Source organism: Netta rufina, assembly GCF_964035555.1.
Source record: "Netta rufina genome assembly, chromosome: 8".
NCBI lineage: Eukaryota > Metazoa > Chordata > Aves > Anseriformes > Anatidae > Netta > Netta rufina.
Window position 1 is genome coordinate 16,559,688 of NC_140131.1, and position 19,120 is coordinate 16,578,807.

The following is a 19,120-nucleotide window of genomic DNA, read 5'->3' on the forward strand; positions in this document are numbered from 1 at the left end:
TCAAATTTCCTAGAAGTCCTATGCTTGGTTTTGTGGCCTACTTAAACAGGCCTGCAAAAAGGTTGTCAGGCTTTCTTTTCCTGAAGGAATAAATTGAGGCAGGGAGAAAGCAAGGCATGTTCCCTTCAGATAGTGCAGAGAAAAACAGACGGGGCAACCACCACTTTATCTGCTAGTTTCCAAGATTCTAGACATGCCAAGATATTAGTTCCAGACTGGCAGACCTACTGGGATGGGATCTAGGAAGTCTTTAAATCTAGATGGGAGCCAGAAATGTTATTCTGCAGAAGCACGATGAAGGAGAAGACACTACACTGGAGCACCGCTCCAGTGCATCAAACATTTTTGGAAACCCTTTGACAGGGATCCCTTTGAAAAACAAAACCAAATAACCTGAACACTTGCCTGCAGTTTCTCTCAGCAAACAGGGTTACAAAAGCCTACAAACCTACAAGAAGTAACAGTTACACAGCAGCCCAGTTACAGCTATCCAGAAAGGTATTAACACTTGTACACCTCTATATATTAATCTTCATAAATACAGTATTCTACACAATGTACTGTAGAAAGACGTCATTCAAGGTTTTTGTTTTGTTTGTTTGTTTACAAAAGCTTGCAAAGGCTTTTGTTCAGATCTCTGCCTTTTTTCAGCCAGTTTGGAACACTTTTTCCTCCTTCCTCTCCCCGCAGTCCTGGAAAAGCAGCCTGGTAAGCTGTAACACAACCAGGTCCAACCACCTTGCTTTGCCATTCCAGGTAGCAGGAAGGAGACCACATGAACAGCTGCTCTACAACTTTCAAGGGTGCAAAGCAGGTGTGAGGCAGGTTCAGCTGTCAACAGAGCCCAGGGGAAGCAGGCAGTCATAGCTCATCCCTGGAGGATGGCGTGTTGAGAGATGACTGAGGAGGCAGGGCATCCTTGTTCTGGGCATCGCTATGGATCTTGCCCTGCTGCCGGGACTTCCAGGAGTGTGTTCGGTCCCAGTCAGTTGACACGGTCTCATTGTCCCAGATCGTAGAGGTCTCTGTGTCGCTGAGGTAGCCTGGCTGCCCTGTGTAGTGAGTGGGGTAAACAAGCAGTGGTTCTGCTGAAAAGGCTTTCAAGTCTCTGGACTCATAGTATTCCATGTACTTTGCTCTAAATGGGGAAGAAAAATCATCAGAAACAGAGTGAATGTTCATCAGTGCCACTGGTTATAACTTTGAGATGCAAGTCAATCCACTGAGCAAACAGGTCCCAGGGCAGGGAGGTAGTTGCTGGGGTGGGTCTAAAGCAGGTCTGACACTCTACAGCCTTACAACCACAAACAACCTACACAAAGCCTCTCTTGCAGTCAAAGTCTCTCTCAGTCATATGTCTCAGAACCAGCCTGCAAGCCCTGCACTGGGTGGGCAAAATAACCCCTCTGCTGCAGGTCTGTTACCTCTTTTGACCTGCGTCAGCTCTGCTGCAAACAACCAAAAAGTACAAGGCTTAGCCCTGTTCCCAACCACCCAGGCTACAGAAGCGAGACACATCACCAACTGGTTTGAGATTACCCAGCAAGACCCAGCTCGTGTCAAACTGAGCAACAAAGGCATCCTACTTACACAGGGTGCTTGTTGTACATGACCGGCAGAAACTCATCTACTGGCAGCATCTTGCTGAAAGGCTCAGCTCCAATTAGTTTCTGAGCACCTTGGAAAGAGATTGCATACCCCAGGGTCCAGTAAGAGTAATCAGCTTCCACGAGGTTCATGACATTGGGAACTGCTTTCTCAGGCTGCTGCACCTGCATCCTTTTCCGTCCAATGTATCTGAAAGGGTGAAAAGAAAACAGAATTTTGAGCTGAAGTGAATCTGAAACAAATACGACCACACAACTGTTTATTTTGACCAGGACAGGGCAAAGAATCAATCCAAGAAGTAATCCCTGCTCACAGATTTCTGTCCTGCATCACTGTCAGACTGGGTTGCTGTGGTTGTGCTAGTTGGTAGCTTGTGGTGCAACATCAGATGGAGGGTTTCTCCAGGGGCACCGCATTACTGGTGCTCAGCCTGAAGGATATTTTCAGGCCTGTTCTCACTGACTCTTGCAGTCTCTCCCAGCTGAGCTGTGAATTTGAGAGTGAATTTGAAAGACTCTCTGAGTCTTTCATAGCTGTGCCTTAACCCAGTCGGCAGCACAGCTGTGAAAGACTCAGAGAGTTAGGGTGCCACTGCCCAAACCCCAGGACAGGGCTGTGGCAGCTCCTCTGTCCCAGCAGCATCTCCAGACTGCCCACAGAGGGCAGTGACAGTACCCATTACAGTTTGGTCACTCCTGCCTACCCCAGGAGGCAAATCTCTCCTAATGGGAAGAGCCCACTGAGAAGCAACTCTGGCTGGCACTAACCCGCATCTCTACCACGACACAGTATGTGCGCCCAGGAGTTCCCAGGTGGCTGAGGGCCAGTTACTTACATAAGCTCCCAATCTAGCTGTGCTTCTTCAATGTCATCCATCAACTTCATGAGCTTCCTTTTAAACTGATGCTCAAAGCGCACATCATCCTCGATAACAAGCGTCTTCTCCAGTTCTCTGTTCACCACCTGAAACAAGAGGGTACTGAAGTGATCACAGCAACCCATTTGGGCCACTCCTTGCACCCTGAAATTGCTGGGGCCATCTTGACCTGGCAGTACCTTCTAGACCATGCCGGCAGGGAGGCACGAGAACCACTCGCAAATTCATAGCTCAGCCAGGAGAGACTGCAAGAGCCAGTGAAAACAGGCCTGAAAATATCCTTCAGGCTGAGCACCAGTAACATGGTGCCCCTAGAGAAACCCTCCATCTGATGTTGCACCACAAGCTACCAACTAGCACAACCAGAGCCACCACCTCCTGCTGCCCGGGAAGGGGGACAATCCAGCATACCCTAAGTCTGACCCTGACCACTTAGAGAATATAGATGCAATGCATCCTGTGTACAAGCTCCCGTTATTATCTGACTGTTGGTGATTTGAAAGTCTCAAGCCCAAAAGCTCAGCCTGCTCGACTAAGGTCAAGGCAGGATGACTCCTGCTGGCCCTAGGCTTTTCAGATCAATGCCCTGCCCTGTGGAGATGTGCTATATCTAAAACAGAGACGTGCGTGCAGAGGGTTGTCTCCTTATACATCCATATAGGACCCTGCACCAGTAGGTGCAATCCGCACTGTCAAATCTGGACAACCACTGCCACTCCCAATTCTTCTTTTACTATCAAGCCTTTCTTCCTGCCTCCACTACATCTCATTGACACAGCGCCCCCTGTTGATGTCAGGGCACGTAATTGCAGCATCTCTGACCAGTGCAGCCCAGTTTTCTCGCACATCACTCCCCAGATGACCAGGGACAGCCAAAAGACACACCTTTTACTACCCAAAGAAGATTCTCCTAGCTCAAGTAACAGAGGGCCCTGCTGGTAAGAATAATTGTAACACATCAACTTGAAAAAGCCAATCAGCAGTCATTGGAACTTGCTTCAGCACAAATATAGAAGCAAAGACAACAACAACGACGACAACAACAAAAAAGAGAGGAGTTTTTTAGTATCATTTGTTCTTCAAAACCTTCCAGCCTTTCTCCTAAACAAATTTGCTTCAAGCATGCTATTGGATGGTCTGCAATTTGCATTTTGGTCTGTATTTTGATAAAATTCTTCAAAGCTGTTGGCAAATAGAATACAGAGAAGGGAAAGCTGAGCACTGCATTCAAGAAAAACTTTGTATATGATCCTCTATAAACTGAGGAAAACATTTCCATGCTATGCTTCCAGAAACCTATACCATATTTGATGCTCTGCCTTACGACTAGCTGTGTACTTTCCTATTATGTCTGCCCACAGTGCTGTCCTGCAGCAACCCTGAGCACCCAAAAACTTCTTACCTCCTTCCAGATGTAATAGTGACTAAGGAAGCAGCCGATCTCTCCCCTGGTTAGTGGCCTGGAGGAATATGGGTCACGGTAACCCGGAAGCATATCAATGCTGAGAGCTTTGAGCTGACTCGTGTTCAGTGCTCTGGGAAAGAGAGTATCTATCACCATTTAAAAAAAAAAAAAAAGTCAATTACAAGTCAGACACAGAAGCAGCACAGGAAATGCTGCTGATGTTCAGGGAAAAGCCGTTTGTCGAGGAATTCTTGTATTTGTTTTGCTCAAAAACCTGAAGAAAAAAAAAATCTTAATTTACATTTCTAAATCTAACTGAACACTGGAAATGTCTGAAGACAAATGTCTACAGAAAGCTGCAGCCTTCCAGCAGCATTCCCTTTCAAGCATGCCTACCGCCATGAATACCTTCACCCCAGCCACCCTCACTTTCTGTGACCTGACTTCTTTGAGACTACCAGTGCTGAAGCTGAAATCAGACAAGTCACAACCACTTTTGCTTACAGACTGTTTCCCTAATACACTGTGTTAGAGAAATCCACAAGGCAGAGCACGTCCTGAGGACAGACAAGTCATACCCTTAATGTTGCCAGTAACTTCTTGTGGGACCATTTACTTGTTAGTTGCTTGGCTTAGAATATTTTTCTAAGAGGTCTAGATGGGTACCCAAGACTCAAGGCCAGTAAATGGTATGTCGGTTCCTAACTGCACCTGAACCACACTGTTCTGGTTCTCTCATGTAAAATGACTGAGGTCAAGAGAAGGAAGAAATAGCAGAACTGCCCCACTTAGACCAGTAGACCCGTGAATAAAAAGTGACATTCACCTCCCCCCTCAGCCCACCCTTCCTCACCAGAAGGAAGGTCAGGGTATCTGAGGAGATGGTGCAAAGCACTTAAGCACAATCCACGTTTTGCAAACTTCAGCAACCCCAGCTGAAACTCACTTTCCATCCACAGCCTCCACTATCTTGACTGCAATCTCCTGTTCATAGAGAGTCCGCAGCATCCGATCCCGCCTGTCTTTCCGACGCTTCAGATTGATCATGAAAATCTAGGTTGAAGAGAAAGACATCAGCATCCGGGTATGGTAGGGAGTAAGAACAGGAAGTCCTGATCCACTCTTTTCTAGCAGCCCCATAAGAAAAGCAGATGTTATTAAAATACAGGTGTGTTTTCATTTGAGATTGTTTAGAATTTGTCAAAAAATAGGTTTGGTTTTGAGCTGAAAGGTTAGAGGCTTGTTCTTTGTCCAACAACTTCCATTTATGAAACAAGTGAAAGTTGGTCTTCAATGATGAATAAAGATGAGAGAAGGACAGCTAGAGCCAAGCCTTTATTTTCCACAGATAAAGGATGTTTTGATTTTTATTAAATACAAAAAAAAATTTTGTTTGCCAGCTCCAGTTCAAGAAGAATGTTGACCCACGTGTCTCTCCACGAAGATGCAATTGCCCATATTTAGGATTATCAGTGGGGTCACTATAGAAGTACAAAGACACAGTAAAGAGAACATTTTTGTAATTACTTCAGGCATTGAAAATGCTGTTATCCTTGCCAGAGTAGAAAGCCTAGCAAAAAGCCAAGACCTGGAACAGAGATGTCTGGGTAGAGCTCAGTCCAAGCCTGGAAGAAACAGACTCCTTGGTGAAGGGCTGAAGACTGAAGCCTCACTTGCAGGTAAACTGCAGAGGGTCAGGGATATTTTTCAGTCACAGACAGACAAGTACAATTGAAGCCTTGTAGGTTGTGGAGCAAAACCTCATCCCAGTAAGAAGCAGATCAAATTCCAGCCCAGTACAAATGCAAAAATAATAAATTGGATAAATAAAGTGCAGCCACAAAGGACAACATGGAAAAAACCTATGCCAGCTGTGTTCTAAACACAGCACTCAAACACACATAGCCAAATCAAGTTCAGACTTTACTATACAAGTCATATAAACAGATGTAGCAAAACAAGCATGAAAACAAAGGCTCCCCTGATCACCACAGCTCCCTCAGTCACGGTGCCACTGCAACCCTGGCAGCTGTATACACAAGGGGGTTATGGCTCTGTGAAAAACATGGACACTAGCTAATCACTAGCACAGCAGATCCCTCTCCAGCCCTCTCCCCTCAATGCCTACTCTCTCCACATTGTGAGAAAGAGATGTGAGAGGAATTTCTGCAAGGTCTTGGGGTGCTACCAGCATCAGCAATGATCTTTCTAGATATTTTTTACTTAAGCAGAAAAATGTGGCAATCAAACAGGACAGGGGGACAGCTGCCACAGTAAGGTGGCCACATGAGTGATCTTCATCTCTCAAGGACATACCCAGCTTGGGCTAGAGCCTTGCTCAAGGCCTGTCTCCCTCAGCTGCTCTGGGCTCTATAATGTGTTTCTCAGGTTACAGAAATCATTCTCCTCCGTCACTTCAGAGCAGGAGAGCTTTCCTAAAGGACCATTTTTTATCACAGAATGAAGGGACTGCCAAGCTGCTCTGTAGAGTCAGATTTAGAAGAAACGGGAAAAGAAATGAATAATTGGGAAAGAACTAACTGTGTGAAGAGAGAATATATTCCAAGAGAAACATCTGGAAGCTCAGCTACCTGGAGAACCCAAGCCCTCTGAGTAATGAATGGGAAGACAAGGACAGCAAATTAAGATTCTTACTTCATCAAATCCCATCTTGTCAGGGTGCTTTGGAGGAACAGAGACATACTGAGAAGGTTCAATGGGAGGACGATCAACTGTAAGAGAGGAGAAATCCCAACCATCACCTTGATGCACGCGCTTAGTTGATATAATGTATCTGCATATGTCTTCATCACTGGGCCTAAAGCCCCGGGAGCTGGGATGTGCAGTCAGGGCAGCAGTGGGTGCAGCAAAAAGCATCCACACTGCATAGCAGAAGGGAGCACCTATGTGCCAAACAGATCTCATGATAAAGATGAGGTTCTGCAGCATCCTTTCCCCATTAAAGATGCAATTTTGCAATTGATGGGGAAGTTGAGGGGTTTTGTGAACAGAGTTGACTCAGCCATGATTACACCTCTATGTAGAAAAGCCGTGGAAATTGGAAAACGTGTATATCAAAACTGTGTGAGAACAGTAAGGATACAAATTCTCCCAGACTCGCAAGGGGAAGACCTGGGAACTGGCAGCAGAGCTCTACCATCATTAACTGGGGAGCTCCATCACAGCAGAGCACAGCAACTTACTCATAGCTTCAATTAACGTGTGCACAAAGTTCTCAGCTTCTTCTTGCAGCATCTGATGTGATTTCAGGGGCATGGGAAGGAAACCATAGTGCTCACGGTTGCAGATGTACATCTGAATTCCTGAGGGTCACAGAAAAACAGAAAATAAAGTCAGGTCTTTTGTCAGCAGATTTCACTGCTCTGTTGATATATAGCCATAATCAAACTTATACCTGGACTACAATCTCAAGAGGTTCTGCTTCATCAGCAAACAATTCAAAAACATTCTGCACCTGGGATGGGGCAGCCCCAGCTGTACGTACAGATGGGGGATGCGAGGCAGGAAAGCAGCCCTACAGAAGGGGATCTGGGGTTTCTGGTCGGTGTCGAGCTGATCATGAGCCAGCAGTGGGCCCTGGCAGCCAAAGGGCTGACTGTGCCCTGGAGTGCCTCAGGCACGGCCCTGCCATCTGGCTGAGGGAGGGGTGCTCTGCTCTGCTCTGCCTGGGGCAGCCTCACCTCAAGCACTGGGTGCAGCTTTGGGCGGCACAACATAACAAGCACATAGAGCTATTAGTGTCCAAAGGAGGTCTATGAAGATGGTGAAGGGTCTAGAGGGGAAGACATGTGAGGAGCGGCTGAGGCCCCTTGGTTTGTTCAGCCCAAAGTAGAGCAGGTTGAGGGGAGGCCTCATGGCGGCCTGCAGCTCCCTCACGAGGGGAGCGGAGGGGCAGGCGCTGAGCTCTGCTCTCTGGGGACAGCGACAGGACCCGAGGGAACAGCATGGAGCTGGGACAGGGGAGGGTCAGGCTGGGAGTTAGGGAAAGGTTCTGCACCCAGAGGGCGGTCAGGCACTGGGACAGGCTCCCCAGGGCAGTGGTCATGGCACTGAGCCTGCTGGAGTTCAAAGAGTGTTTGGACAATGCTCTCAGACACAGGGTCTGTTTTTTGGGTGGTCCTGCATGGAGCCAGGAGTTGGACTCAACAACCCTTATGTGTCCCTTCCAACTCGGGATATTTCATGAGTCAATAAAAATCACTGTGCCATTTTCTGTTGTACCGGATAACAGCAACTGGCCTCTCCTATGTAAACAATTTCTACTTGCTCCCTAACAGCAAGGGCTTTTAACTGCAATCAGTTTTCTCCTAGGAGAGACTGGGAACCCACATCTTAGATCAGAGAAAGGGTCTCCTCTGGCTGTCGCCTTCACAGTATAAAAGCAGTTCTACAGCAGAGGGCAGAACTGGCCTTTAGCAACAGCAGTGACTGATAAACTCTGTAGGGCTACTGTAGAAAATTGGAGAGTACCACAGAAACCCCCATTCCCAAAACTACAACTGCACTGCTCACACCTGGTACCTCACCTAACTCAATTGCCTCACAGACCCAGAGCCAGAAGCAGAGTACTGGAACAGGCTTTCAACCTCTGAGCAAGCCAGCCTCAAGTGATAAAATGGCTGGCACAGAAGTCAAATGGGCTTCCGACTACAGATGTGCTAACGGAGAAGCAGCAGCGAACACATGGCATGGAGCCTCTCTCCCTGTACAGATCCAGGGCTCAGCAACAGCCTCCAAACAAGGAGTGCAAAAATAGGTCTCAAAGACAGGGAAAACATGCAGGCCTCAAAGCTCAGGATGGAGGCATTTCCACTCATGAGTGGGCAAGACTCCCCGTTGAAATACAGGAGGGCTGCATTTGTTAGAAACCTGCACAGGGTGAAGGGGCTCAGGTGAAAGGGAAGTAGTCCTATTGGACACCCCATCCCTCTGTGGTGAGAGGAGGCCCTGCCTGGAGTCATACAGGATGAAGTTGCAAAGCCCAAGCCCAAGGTATCAGTATAGCTACAGGGTTTGTTACTAGGTTAGCAAGGATTTCAGTCTGAGCTTTGCATTCAAATATCTTCCTGCTTCTGCTTGCTTTGGCTAGAATATAAAACCAAGATACTTTCACCTGTGTTGGCGAAGAACTTTGAGGAATGTGTTTGACATTTAGATGTAGAGCTCAGTGATGTGGGTTAGTGGAGGACTGGTTAGTGTTAGGTCAGAGGTTGGACTGGGTGATCTCGGAGGTCTCTTCCAACCTAGACGATTCTGTGATTCTGTGATAACCATCTTGGAAATGTCAAGTCTGCCACAATAGTACTCTCCTCTCCAGGAATACTTTTTAAAGTGGCCTGAAGATGAGAGGAAAATCCTACAGAGAGGTTACAAGTGAGGAGGAAAGATACTTTCAAAAAAGTGATAATGTCACTTCCTTCTACTTGAAAGCTTTCACAAATGCTTGCTCAAGGAGCTGAATCTGAAGATATCCAACAAAGAGAGTGAAATCCAAATGATGACTGGTCACCAGTGGTGTTCCCCAGCTGTCAGTGTTGGGGCCCATCCTCTTTAATATCCTTATTGATGACTTGGATGAGGGAATTGAGTGCACCCTCAGTTAGTTTGCAGATGACGCCAGGTTGAGGGTTAAATGTTGATCTGCCAGAGGGTAGGAAGGCCCTGCAGAGGGACCTGGACAGGTTGGCTCAATGGGCAGAGGTCAAGGGGATGAAGTTCAACATGGCTAAGTGCCAAGTCCTGCACTTTGGCCACAATAACCCTGTGCAGTGCTACAGGCTTGGAGCAGAGTGGCTGGAAAGCTGTGCACAGGAAAGGGATCTGGGGGTGCTGGTTCATGCTTGCCTGAACATGAGCCAGCAGTGTGCCCAGGTGGCCAAGAAGGCCAACAGCATCCTGTCTTGGATCAGGAATAGTGCAGCCAGGAGGACTATTGAGGCAATGGTCCCCCTGTACTCATCTCTGGTTGGGCCGCACCTTGAGTGCTGTGTTCAGGTTTGGGCCCTTCACTACAAGAAGGACATCGAGGCCCTGGAATGTGTCCAGAGAAGGGCCTGGAACACAAGTCCTGTGAGGAGCAGCTGAGGGAACTGGGGTTGTTCAGTCTGGGAAAGTGGAGGCTCAGGGAAGACCTCATTGCTCTCTACAAGTACCTGAAAGGAAGGTGTAGGGAGCTGGGGGTCGGCCTCTTCTCACAGTTATCTAGTGATTGGACTAGAGGGAATGGCCTCAAGTTGTGCCAGGGGAGGTTCAGGTTGGCAATGAGGAGACATTTCTTCTCAGAAAGAGCAGTCAGGCATTGGGACGGGTTGCCCAGGGAGGTGGTGGAGTCATCGTCCCTGGGGGTGTTTAAGGAAAGGTTGGACATGGTGCTGATGATCTTGGAGGTCTTTTCTAACCTTAGCGATTCTATGATTCTTAGAACAGAGCCCTTTGCAAGGGAGAGACACACTCACTGCTGAGCTTCTTCATCGGGAATGCCCCAGCAATGCATGATCAGAATTGAGCTCTGGCAAGGTCCTTTATTAATTAACCACCATCTTAAAGCTGCTAAAGTCCATTCAACTGGACAAACAGATTTAAAATAAATAAATAAATTCAAACCTGGAAGCTTTTCTGCATTTTTTTCCCTATTTAATGAAGCAAGCACAAAAACTCCCTTCTCTCTAGAAAATAAATGAAAAGCAGACACTACCTGGTGTGTTGATGCTTTCATGTATTGGTCCCCTTAATCCCTGGTATTTTTAGCAGAGCAGAACTGTCTGCATTACAACTCCAATGTTTACACCATTTTAAGTTCTGCAAGTAAATCGTTGGCTGCACTACTTGCCAAAACACATTCAGCTGTCAGCTGTAGTTTAGGTAAATGGCAGAATAAAAAAGTATGACCTGCTGACATTAATGGATTTGGCACTGATCTAATCAACTAATCTTATCTGGCTCACTGATCTCTGTTCTTATCTTCCGCTGGCTTAAACACAGTTAATCTGTGTAGACTCATACCAATATTTCTGTTCCTTCTGGGATAAAGGCTACTTCAAAATAGTAAAACTGCCTTAAAACAGGGAGCAGGACTCACTCTCCAGCTCTGTTTTTCTAATAAAAATAACTACTGCTACAAGGGACAGAAAAGCTACAGATACTTGTATTATCCTTTGTGAGGCAGTGACCAAACCCACAGCCATAGTCAGGCAACCTAAATTTCCCCCCCCACCCCTGTAACTGGACCTTCCTGCTGGCTGGCTTTAGGTCTTCAGAGCCTGAGGCTGAAAGGAAGCTCAGGAGATATGGCTGACAAAATGCTATCTTGCAAGTGCAAGCAGCTCTACAGTGTCAACTCCCTCTGTTCTCGGCTGTGCCCCTCACACCTTTGCAGGAAGAAGAGAAAGATCTCTTATTCTCTCCTATTCTCAGTATGCAGGCCCATCACTCAACAAAACACCTTCACTGAGCTTTGTTGCAAGTCAGTAGTCCCATTAGGAGCCACGTCCTCTCAGCAAAAGTGGGACAGTCTCTCTGGAGCATCACGGAACAGCTGTGTCAAGCAATAGACTCACTGCTGAAAACTGCTGTTTTGATATGTGGTGTTAAGTGTAGTAGTTGGGCTGGACAAAACCCAACATCCCTGTGACTTTAGTCAAGTAAGTGAAATTCCTCCAAAGAGAAATTTGCCTCACAGTCCATACATTTTGCACATTTCTGAACTTGGATGTTATCCTTTTATCCAGGGTGCAAAACTCAGCCAAGGACAAAAGCCAACAGACTGACGGGCCAGAATGCCAAAGCACTGGCTTTCATGTCATGGGTCAGTACTGGAAAAAATTAAGATGTTCTAGAATCAAAGGAAAAAATGATGGGTTTGAATCCCTGAAATATTTCTTAAACAGCTGGAGCTACTGCAATGCAGTTACCACTCTCATTGGATGGTACATCTCTGGGAAACCTGTCAGAGGGAACAAGTAGGGCAGGTAGATCTGAAGGAGCCCACTTTGCTATTCAGACTTCTCTGAAGCCAAGGTACTGAAGTCCTGACTCTCAAACAACTTTTCTCTTCTTTAAAGCCCCATGCTGTGATGAGGGAGAGGGCTGACAATACTATTTCACCTCAGCAAGCCAGCAAAACTAGTCATGAAGCTCCGGATCAAAGTGCATTTCACTGGTGCTGCTGAAGTTTCTTCATCCCCTTTTATCTTATAAAGTCTTAAACTTTTTCCGTCCAACACAACAGGGCAAAGAAAAATACAAATAGCTTTTAAAGACATAGGCTTTCCAGAAGCAACCCTCAGCTCTGGCACTGCTTCATATAGGCCTGCTGCTACCCAGGACATTGCTGGAGGCAGAATACTCATCAGATCCATTCTCCGAGAATAAATGGGACTTAACATTCTCACCACAAGTACAAGCAGCAGTAGCATCTTGCATTTTAGAGAGACATTTCCTCTGAGACACCTGGAGCTCTTTGCTAACACCAACAGCCATTCCTGAACAGGGATGAGGACACCAAGGTTGTGGCTTAGCCTAAAAGGACTTCTGTATTTCAGGTCCAGCTGACATCCTCCCACCATCAAAGACCCCAGTATCAGCCAGAGTGGTGCACATTCTCTCTCCACTGTGCTTCAAGGGTTTCAAGACAGCTCAGCACTTGACTGGTTCTCCTCATATACCGATGGAACAGTGCCAACTATGCGAAGATTTTACTACTCACAAATCAGCTCTAACCCACCCTTGCCTGGCTATGATTTCCTCTCAACACAGCCTGAAAGTTGCACTGGCTTTGCTTTAAGACAAAAAATACAACAACTCATGTACAACTGCTGAGCTGCCATGAACCAAGGCCTCATGAGCACTTGGTAAGCAACTACGTTTTTTTGTTAGTTTGTTTTCCACAATGACTGCTACATCTAAAGAGAGTCCAGGAGTCTCCTGAAGTGGTGACTTTAGATACCTTACGAACAGACTTCCACTTTCACAGCATTCACCTGTGTTCACTACTGCCTTGCTGCAACACAAATCAAGGACAGATGCCACATATTTAGACTCTGAAACATTGTCGCCATCCCAAGAGTTACTCCCATGGCCTCTGAAACTAGCTGTGGCTTGACACTGCATCGCCAATCACTTGTTGGTTATCCTTGAGTAGATTCAAAAGAGCAAAGGAACAGGGTACAAACTCACCACTGAAGTCAACACATGGCTTTTAGCCTCTAAACTCCAAGCAGAGATCTGCATGTCTACTAGTGAACCCTCCCCAGCAAAGGTTCCAGACATACCTGCTTGGCGACTGGAGAAGGCAAAGACCATGATATCATCAAAGCTCCAGGTGTAGTCCTGGTGGGGCGGATAGAACATCAACTTGGTAGAGGCCTCTTTCCTCAAGTCAATGAGGAATGTGGAATGAATCATTGGGACAGCAAAACAGCCTGTCCTCTTCCATTCCCGAATCAGGGGATAATCCAGGGTCCTTTTATAATAGCCCTGCAAACACAACGAGCAAGCTGCTTGTTACAAGAGATTTGTTTCATAGATGCTCCCTAGGAAAAGCTCTCACCCTACGCCCTCCCAGCAGGGATGAATCAGTGCCCAATTCTCAGATTTTGAAGTATACCCCATTTGAAAAGGGCTTAGTCAAGTATTTATAAACAATTCCCATCTCAGAAGGTAAAGCTTGACCCTGTCTTTTAGAAGTTAATGGAAATCCAAGCCTTTCCACTGCAAAATCATCTTGCAATAGAGCTTCAAACCCGTGACTATTCTACCCCAGCTCTCCAAAAACCTTTTTTTGCACTCAGACTCTCAGGTCTGATCCTGGAGGCTGCTGAGCATGTGTGGCATCCCCCATGTTCAACACACACAAAGGGCATTCACAGTCTCTCAAAATAGGACCTACAAATTATTTCTGACCATGACTTCAAAAAATATTTACTTGACTTCTGGGAAGACAACACCTGTGTCTCCATCAGCTGTGCAACAATCCCTGCTTGCTCCATCCCAAGGCAAACAGGTTTAAAACCAATTCCTGAGCTCTCCCCACAGAGTCATTCTGGGGGAGGCACTTCAGTCAGCTCCTTTCTCTGTACCCACAAGCTCTGCTAGCCTTCCAGCCCGATGGGTGCATCACCCATAGTGTGCAGCTCACAGCTGGCTTTGCAGGTGCAATACCTCTAAAGCTATCAGTTTCGGAAATAAATACACAGAATTCCTTCAGAAAGAAAGTCCTAAGGCACCAATTAGACATCTGAACACAACTGACTGTTGAATCCAGAGTAGACACTGGTCTTTACAGAAATGATGAGTCACTAAAGTAAGTTGATGTTATTTCTACGTTACATTTTCCATGAGGATTCTAGAAACAGCAGCCAAGCAGATCACTGCAAAACCACTTTACCCTAGTATTGTGTAGGAGAGTGGTGCATCTGTTTGTTTATGCATCTGTGGTCCCCTGTATCCCCTTCAAAAGCCTTCTGACCACATTGTGAGGACCAGATGTCTCAAACACAACCAGCCTGATTTGAAAATTGAGCAGGTACAGACCTTACTAGCATTCTCACCGAAGGAAGGGTTAAGACACTTAACCTTTAACAGACATTGGAGACTGTCCACTGGTAAAAGATGCTGGAAACTGACCTCTCTTCCTCCAATCACTCTCTACAGGGTTTTAGGGCTTTTTACTGATTGTAAATCATGTGTAATCAAGAAAGACTCCAACTTGTCAGCACTGTTGCTGTGCTTTCTTAAGGCTAGCTTCATGACAACTAAACATCAAGCTGTCCGGAGCTGGGTTTGGCTTGTTGCTCAGTGCTGCAGGCTATGTTGCAGGGCGTGTTCCAGCTGTTATTCCCTCCCCAGCTCCCCAGGGAGAGCAAGGCTGAGAGAGAAGAGCAAAGATGTGGGACTACAAGCACAGAAACAAGCCAGCAGCAACTAAAAGAATAAGAATAAGAATGAAAGTGGGAACTTCCCTTTTCATTTGAGCAGCTTTTTTCTCCTCAAATTCTGGAAGATGCTTTTGCTGCTACTTTTTTCTTCTCTTTGCAGCTAATTCAATTAGCTAATGCTAATTGATGGAAAATTACTACTGAACAGGTAACACTGGGGGCCAGGGCTGAGGCTGGTGTACACAGGCAGGGATCCACTTCAGTCTGTGAAGCAAAGCTGATTTACGTATTGTACAAGCAATACAAGCAACCCATTTTCTGATTTACAGAACAGTTGCTCTGTTTTCACTTTGCTTGTAACACCAGAAACAATTATGTTTTACATCAGGTAACTGCAAGAGGGGAGTGTGCTTCATTCCATCAATAATGACAATTAGTATCCAGTTAGCTCTCCGGAATAAAGCAAGAGGGAAGGGAAGGTTAGGACTGTGGAGCCCCTCTGAAGTACTCATATTCATATGCCCCAGGGATGTTGAAAGACATATCTGCAGCTCAGGCTTAAGCACATTTGTCTATTGTATTTACAATGAAAGAAAGACAAAATCTGGGGATGGAAGGAAAATGCAAATCCTGAAACTTTCCAGGGCAAACATGAGCAGAAAAAATTCTCGCTAGGTTAGGAGATACACAGATCCCATCTCCCCAGAACATAACAAAATATATGATGGCAGCTGACTGGAGAACAGATCAAAGAAATCATCTCGTTATTGAGGTTTACCTGTGGGCTGAGAGAAAAAAAAGCACTAACTACATTCCTTATCTCAGCTTCAATGTCTTGGAAGGCCCATCTAGAGCTTAGTCAAAAACATTGGAAATGAAAACAGTAGGGAAAAAAAAAGTTCAAATGACTGTGGTGATAGATCTGCCCCTTTGTATAACTGATTCTCTTACTAAAATCCTTTTATAAACAAGGTGACTGTACTGGGTTTGACTGAGATGCAGATTATTTTCTCCACAGAAGTCCATATGCTGCTATGTTTTAGACTGGTGACCAAACCAACATTGACAGTGCATCAATGCTGACAGTGCACCGACGTGTGCTTTGGAAAAAATCTCCCAGGGAGATTTTCCAAAGTTTATCCAGAATTGCTCAGGGACTGGCTGGGCACTGTTTTGCTGGTGGTGAGTTAATGTTTGTGCATTGTTTGTTTTATTTCCTTTGCCACTTATAAAACTGTCTGTATCTCAACCCATGTTTTATTCCCCTCACTTTTGCCCTTCCAGTTCTCTCCTCCATCCTGCCTTGAGGGGGAGTGACTGGAGGGGGACTTTCCTGCCAGCTGGAGTCAGCCCACCACAACGCTGCACAAACAAGTTACAGGTGACAGCTTCACCTCATTCTGTCTTTAAAGAAAGAATGCTATTTCTACTAACACATTTTTTATCTTATTCTTCATGTAATGTAGTACATGTGATTTGAAAAGGTAACACAAAACTCTAAGCAATGCACTTCTGTCCTTTACATATGCACTTCAGCACATACACACTTCATTCAAGGCAAAGGGTGTTTGTCTACCACATAAATCTTGTTCACATGTGAGAAAAATAGCCTATATAAAACAGAGAGCTGTAGTGAGAAAAGCATATTCCTCTCAGATTAGCATCAATATACAGGAAAGCTGGTCTAAAATTATGTACCAAGAGTTTTAAGACCACGAATTTTAAGGCTATTATACAAACATATGGAACCACCTCAAATAAATATTGGTGTGATTGTGGGTATTGTGGCTTTTTTTTTTTTTTTAACATCATTAGTGTGATTGTATCACATCCCCAGACTTTTGGTTAGGAATAACATCACTCAAATCAAGCTCAGCTTCCTCCAGATACAGCTTTTTAAAAGTGAGGAATCTCAGACGAGGAGGCAAACTTGTCTGCACACCCAATGCAGAACATACATTGCTTTGCTCATACGTATATGTTAGAAAACAAAGCGTGAAAAACTGTTATAGACTGCAGCGTCCCCTCTACCTGTATTCCCAGACTCCCCATAAACGTACGGTCCTTTCCCAAAGATACGCACACCCAGGGTTTAGATCCCACCAGTGAGAGAGGTGCAAGCTTAGATGACTGTGTGACACCACTATCCTCATGACATGCCTCATAGCAACAGCAGCTATTTTTCAGAAGAGGGAGCAGTCTGTATTACAAACACAGGTGGTAAAGTCTACAAAAGAGAAACTACGCCCACTGCTTCACAGACACAGCACAGGAGTCTCTGAAAGCACAGCTTACACTGTCACCTGTCACCATTCATGAGGTCACTTGCCTGGGGGGTGATGCCACACCAGAAGTTAGAATAGAGAGAGCGAGACTCGAGCATTGGTGCCACCAATGTCTTGTTCTCTGCTATCATCAGGTTCAGGGTTTGTGGGTTGGTCAGTAAGTTATCCGTATCAACAAACTAAAGAAGAGGGGAAGAGAAAAAGAAATTTGTTATTAGATGAAACAATATGCTTCCCATGACATTATCTCGGGAATTAGGTGACCAGAGACATGAGGTACCAGCAAGAACCACTGAGCTGGTGGTTTTGATACCACAGTACATGTCTGTTATAGGTGAACACAGGAGTAGCTGCCCCTGTGACAGAAATATGGGCTGGGGAAAGATGTGGAGCTTTCAGAGGACTCCACAGAACTACTCCACCAGAGAGCAAGGGAGATGCAAGGCCAAATAACAATGCTGAAAAGTCAGGTTGGTCTATTCTGTGAAGAGGATCAGGAAGAACTCTTGAAAAAACAGGCCCCACACTCTCATCTTCTTCAGAGGCTGCAGAAACACCACTATTAACTGCTGCTGCAGTGACCAAAAGGCACACATCTTTCCACAGCTGTCCTGCTCATCTATTCCCCTTACATTTCACCAGAAGCAGGCAATGTTTCAGTCTGTGGGACTCTTTGCAGGTACTTACCCACCACCCAGACTATATTCAATCCTGATAAAAACAGCTTAGCCAGAACCTCTAACCCTGTGGATAAAGCCTTTGGCTTACCCAGGGACTAGTCCCCCTAACTGCAAAGTCTTGCTCATCAGAACATGAAATGATACAATGCATCTCACTGCATAGAGCTTTTACTTTATGTGGAGAGGAAACCTTCAGACAGCCCCAACTATCAGAGTGACTGACTACCTGAAAAGCTTTTGCCTGAGGACAGTTAATAAATCAAGCACTGTATTTACCAGGATGTAGTCTGACCACTTCTCTCGCGCCGCACGCAGGGCAGCCTGTCGGAGTTTCATCACATGGGTGAACCGGGAGCTTGGCCAATGCTTTGGCCCAATTTCTTCTGGGTAAGACCTAGCAAGGAAAGCAATCAAAAAAGTCTAGTTCCCCTGCTGCCTTCTGTGAAAAAGGAAAGCAGCATCAGAGTCACCTCAGGTAACTCAGGAGAGGTAAAAACAAAAACAAACAAAAAAAAAGTGGTTCTGAGGGAAAAGGATTCCACGTTTCACACTGGCATGTGTACACAAGACAGCAGAAAACAGGTAGCATTACAGCATTTCCTGCTGACCAAGTGGCCACAAGCAAAATTGCACTGTCAAAACCAACAGTTTCTTCTGCAGCAGGCAGGCCCTCACCTGAGGAAAGCAGAGGTTACCCTCCTAAAATGAACTGAAGCTAATTTACCTCATCTGACCCTCTGGTAGAAAGTCCTCTGCTAGGCTTTAAGTCTATAAAGACAGCAGAATCAACACAGCTGAGGATGTGAATATGAAGAGCATTTTAGATTCCCCCAGGCTCTGTGTATTATTAGTAACTGTTAACACATTCTGGTAACACCTCTTAAACCAACAAACACCCAACACCCAAGCCCAGGGGCCCAGTCATGGGAACAAAGTTATGTGCATGTCTCTGTTTTCAGGATCAGATCTTTGCAACAGAGATGGTAGGAAACTTTGGGACAGATCCTTATGTGAGATATAATTCATGGCTGTGAAACAGTGCCAGCATAAGCCACTGAAGGAGCTAAGAATTTCAGAATTTTTTTTTACAGAACTTAAAAAGAAAAAAAAAAAAAGTTTGACAAGATTAGGAAACATCAATTGCAATGCAAGGATTAAAAATAAATAAATAAATCAATAAAACAACCAGTCCTGGTAGGTTTGCACAACGAATGTCACACCACCACACTAAAGACCTCAAAAGCATAAGCAAGCTTAAACCAAAGGGAAAGTATAATAAATAATATTATAAATAGAAGAAATAGAAAATAGAACAAGATGAAGGAACAGCTGATCTTAATAATAAAAACCTAAACATGTTTCTTCTACTT

At 45.5% G+C, this 19,120-nt stretch overlaps 1 protein-coding gene across 1 annotated transcript in view; it reads right to left on the reverse strand.

Annotated features, from left to right (window-relative positions):
* Window positions 1-777: 777 nt before the first annotated feature.
* COLGALT2 (collagen beta(1-O)galactosyltransferase 2) overlaps window positions 778-19,120 on the reverse strand; it is a gene marked incomplete at its 5' end in the record, with an annotated part of 52,146 nt that continues 33,803 nt past the window's right edge. The window contains 10 exons of the mRNA XM_084290742.1: window positions 778-1,138; window positions 1,591-1,797; window positions 2,444-2,571; window positions 3,888-4,020; window positions 4,837-4,943; window positions 6,546-6,622; window positions 7,094-7,213; window positions 13,181-13,385; window positions 17,115-17,249; window positions 18,027-18,144. Coding sequence (XP_084146868.1) covers window positions 862-1,138; window positions 1,591-1,797; window positions 2,444-2,571; window positions 3,888-4,020; window positions 4,837-4,943; window positions 6,546-6,622; window positions 7,094-7,213; window positions 13,181-13,385; window positions 17,115-17,249; window positions 18,027-18,144 — 1,507 coding nt within the window. The 3' untranslated portion in view covers window positions 778-861. The remainder of the gene's footprint in view (window positions 1,139-1,590; window positions 1,798-2,443; window positions 2,572-3,887; window positions 4,021-4,836; window positions 4,944-6,545; window positions 6,623-7,093; window positions 7,214-13,180; window positions 13,386-17,114; window positions 17,250-18,026; window positions 18,145-19,120) is intronic.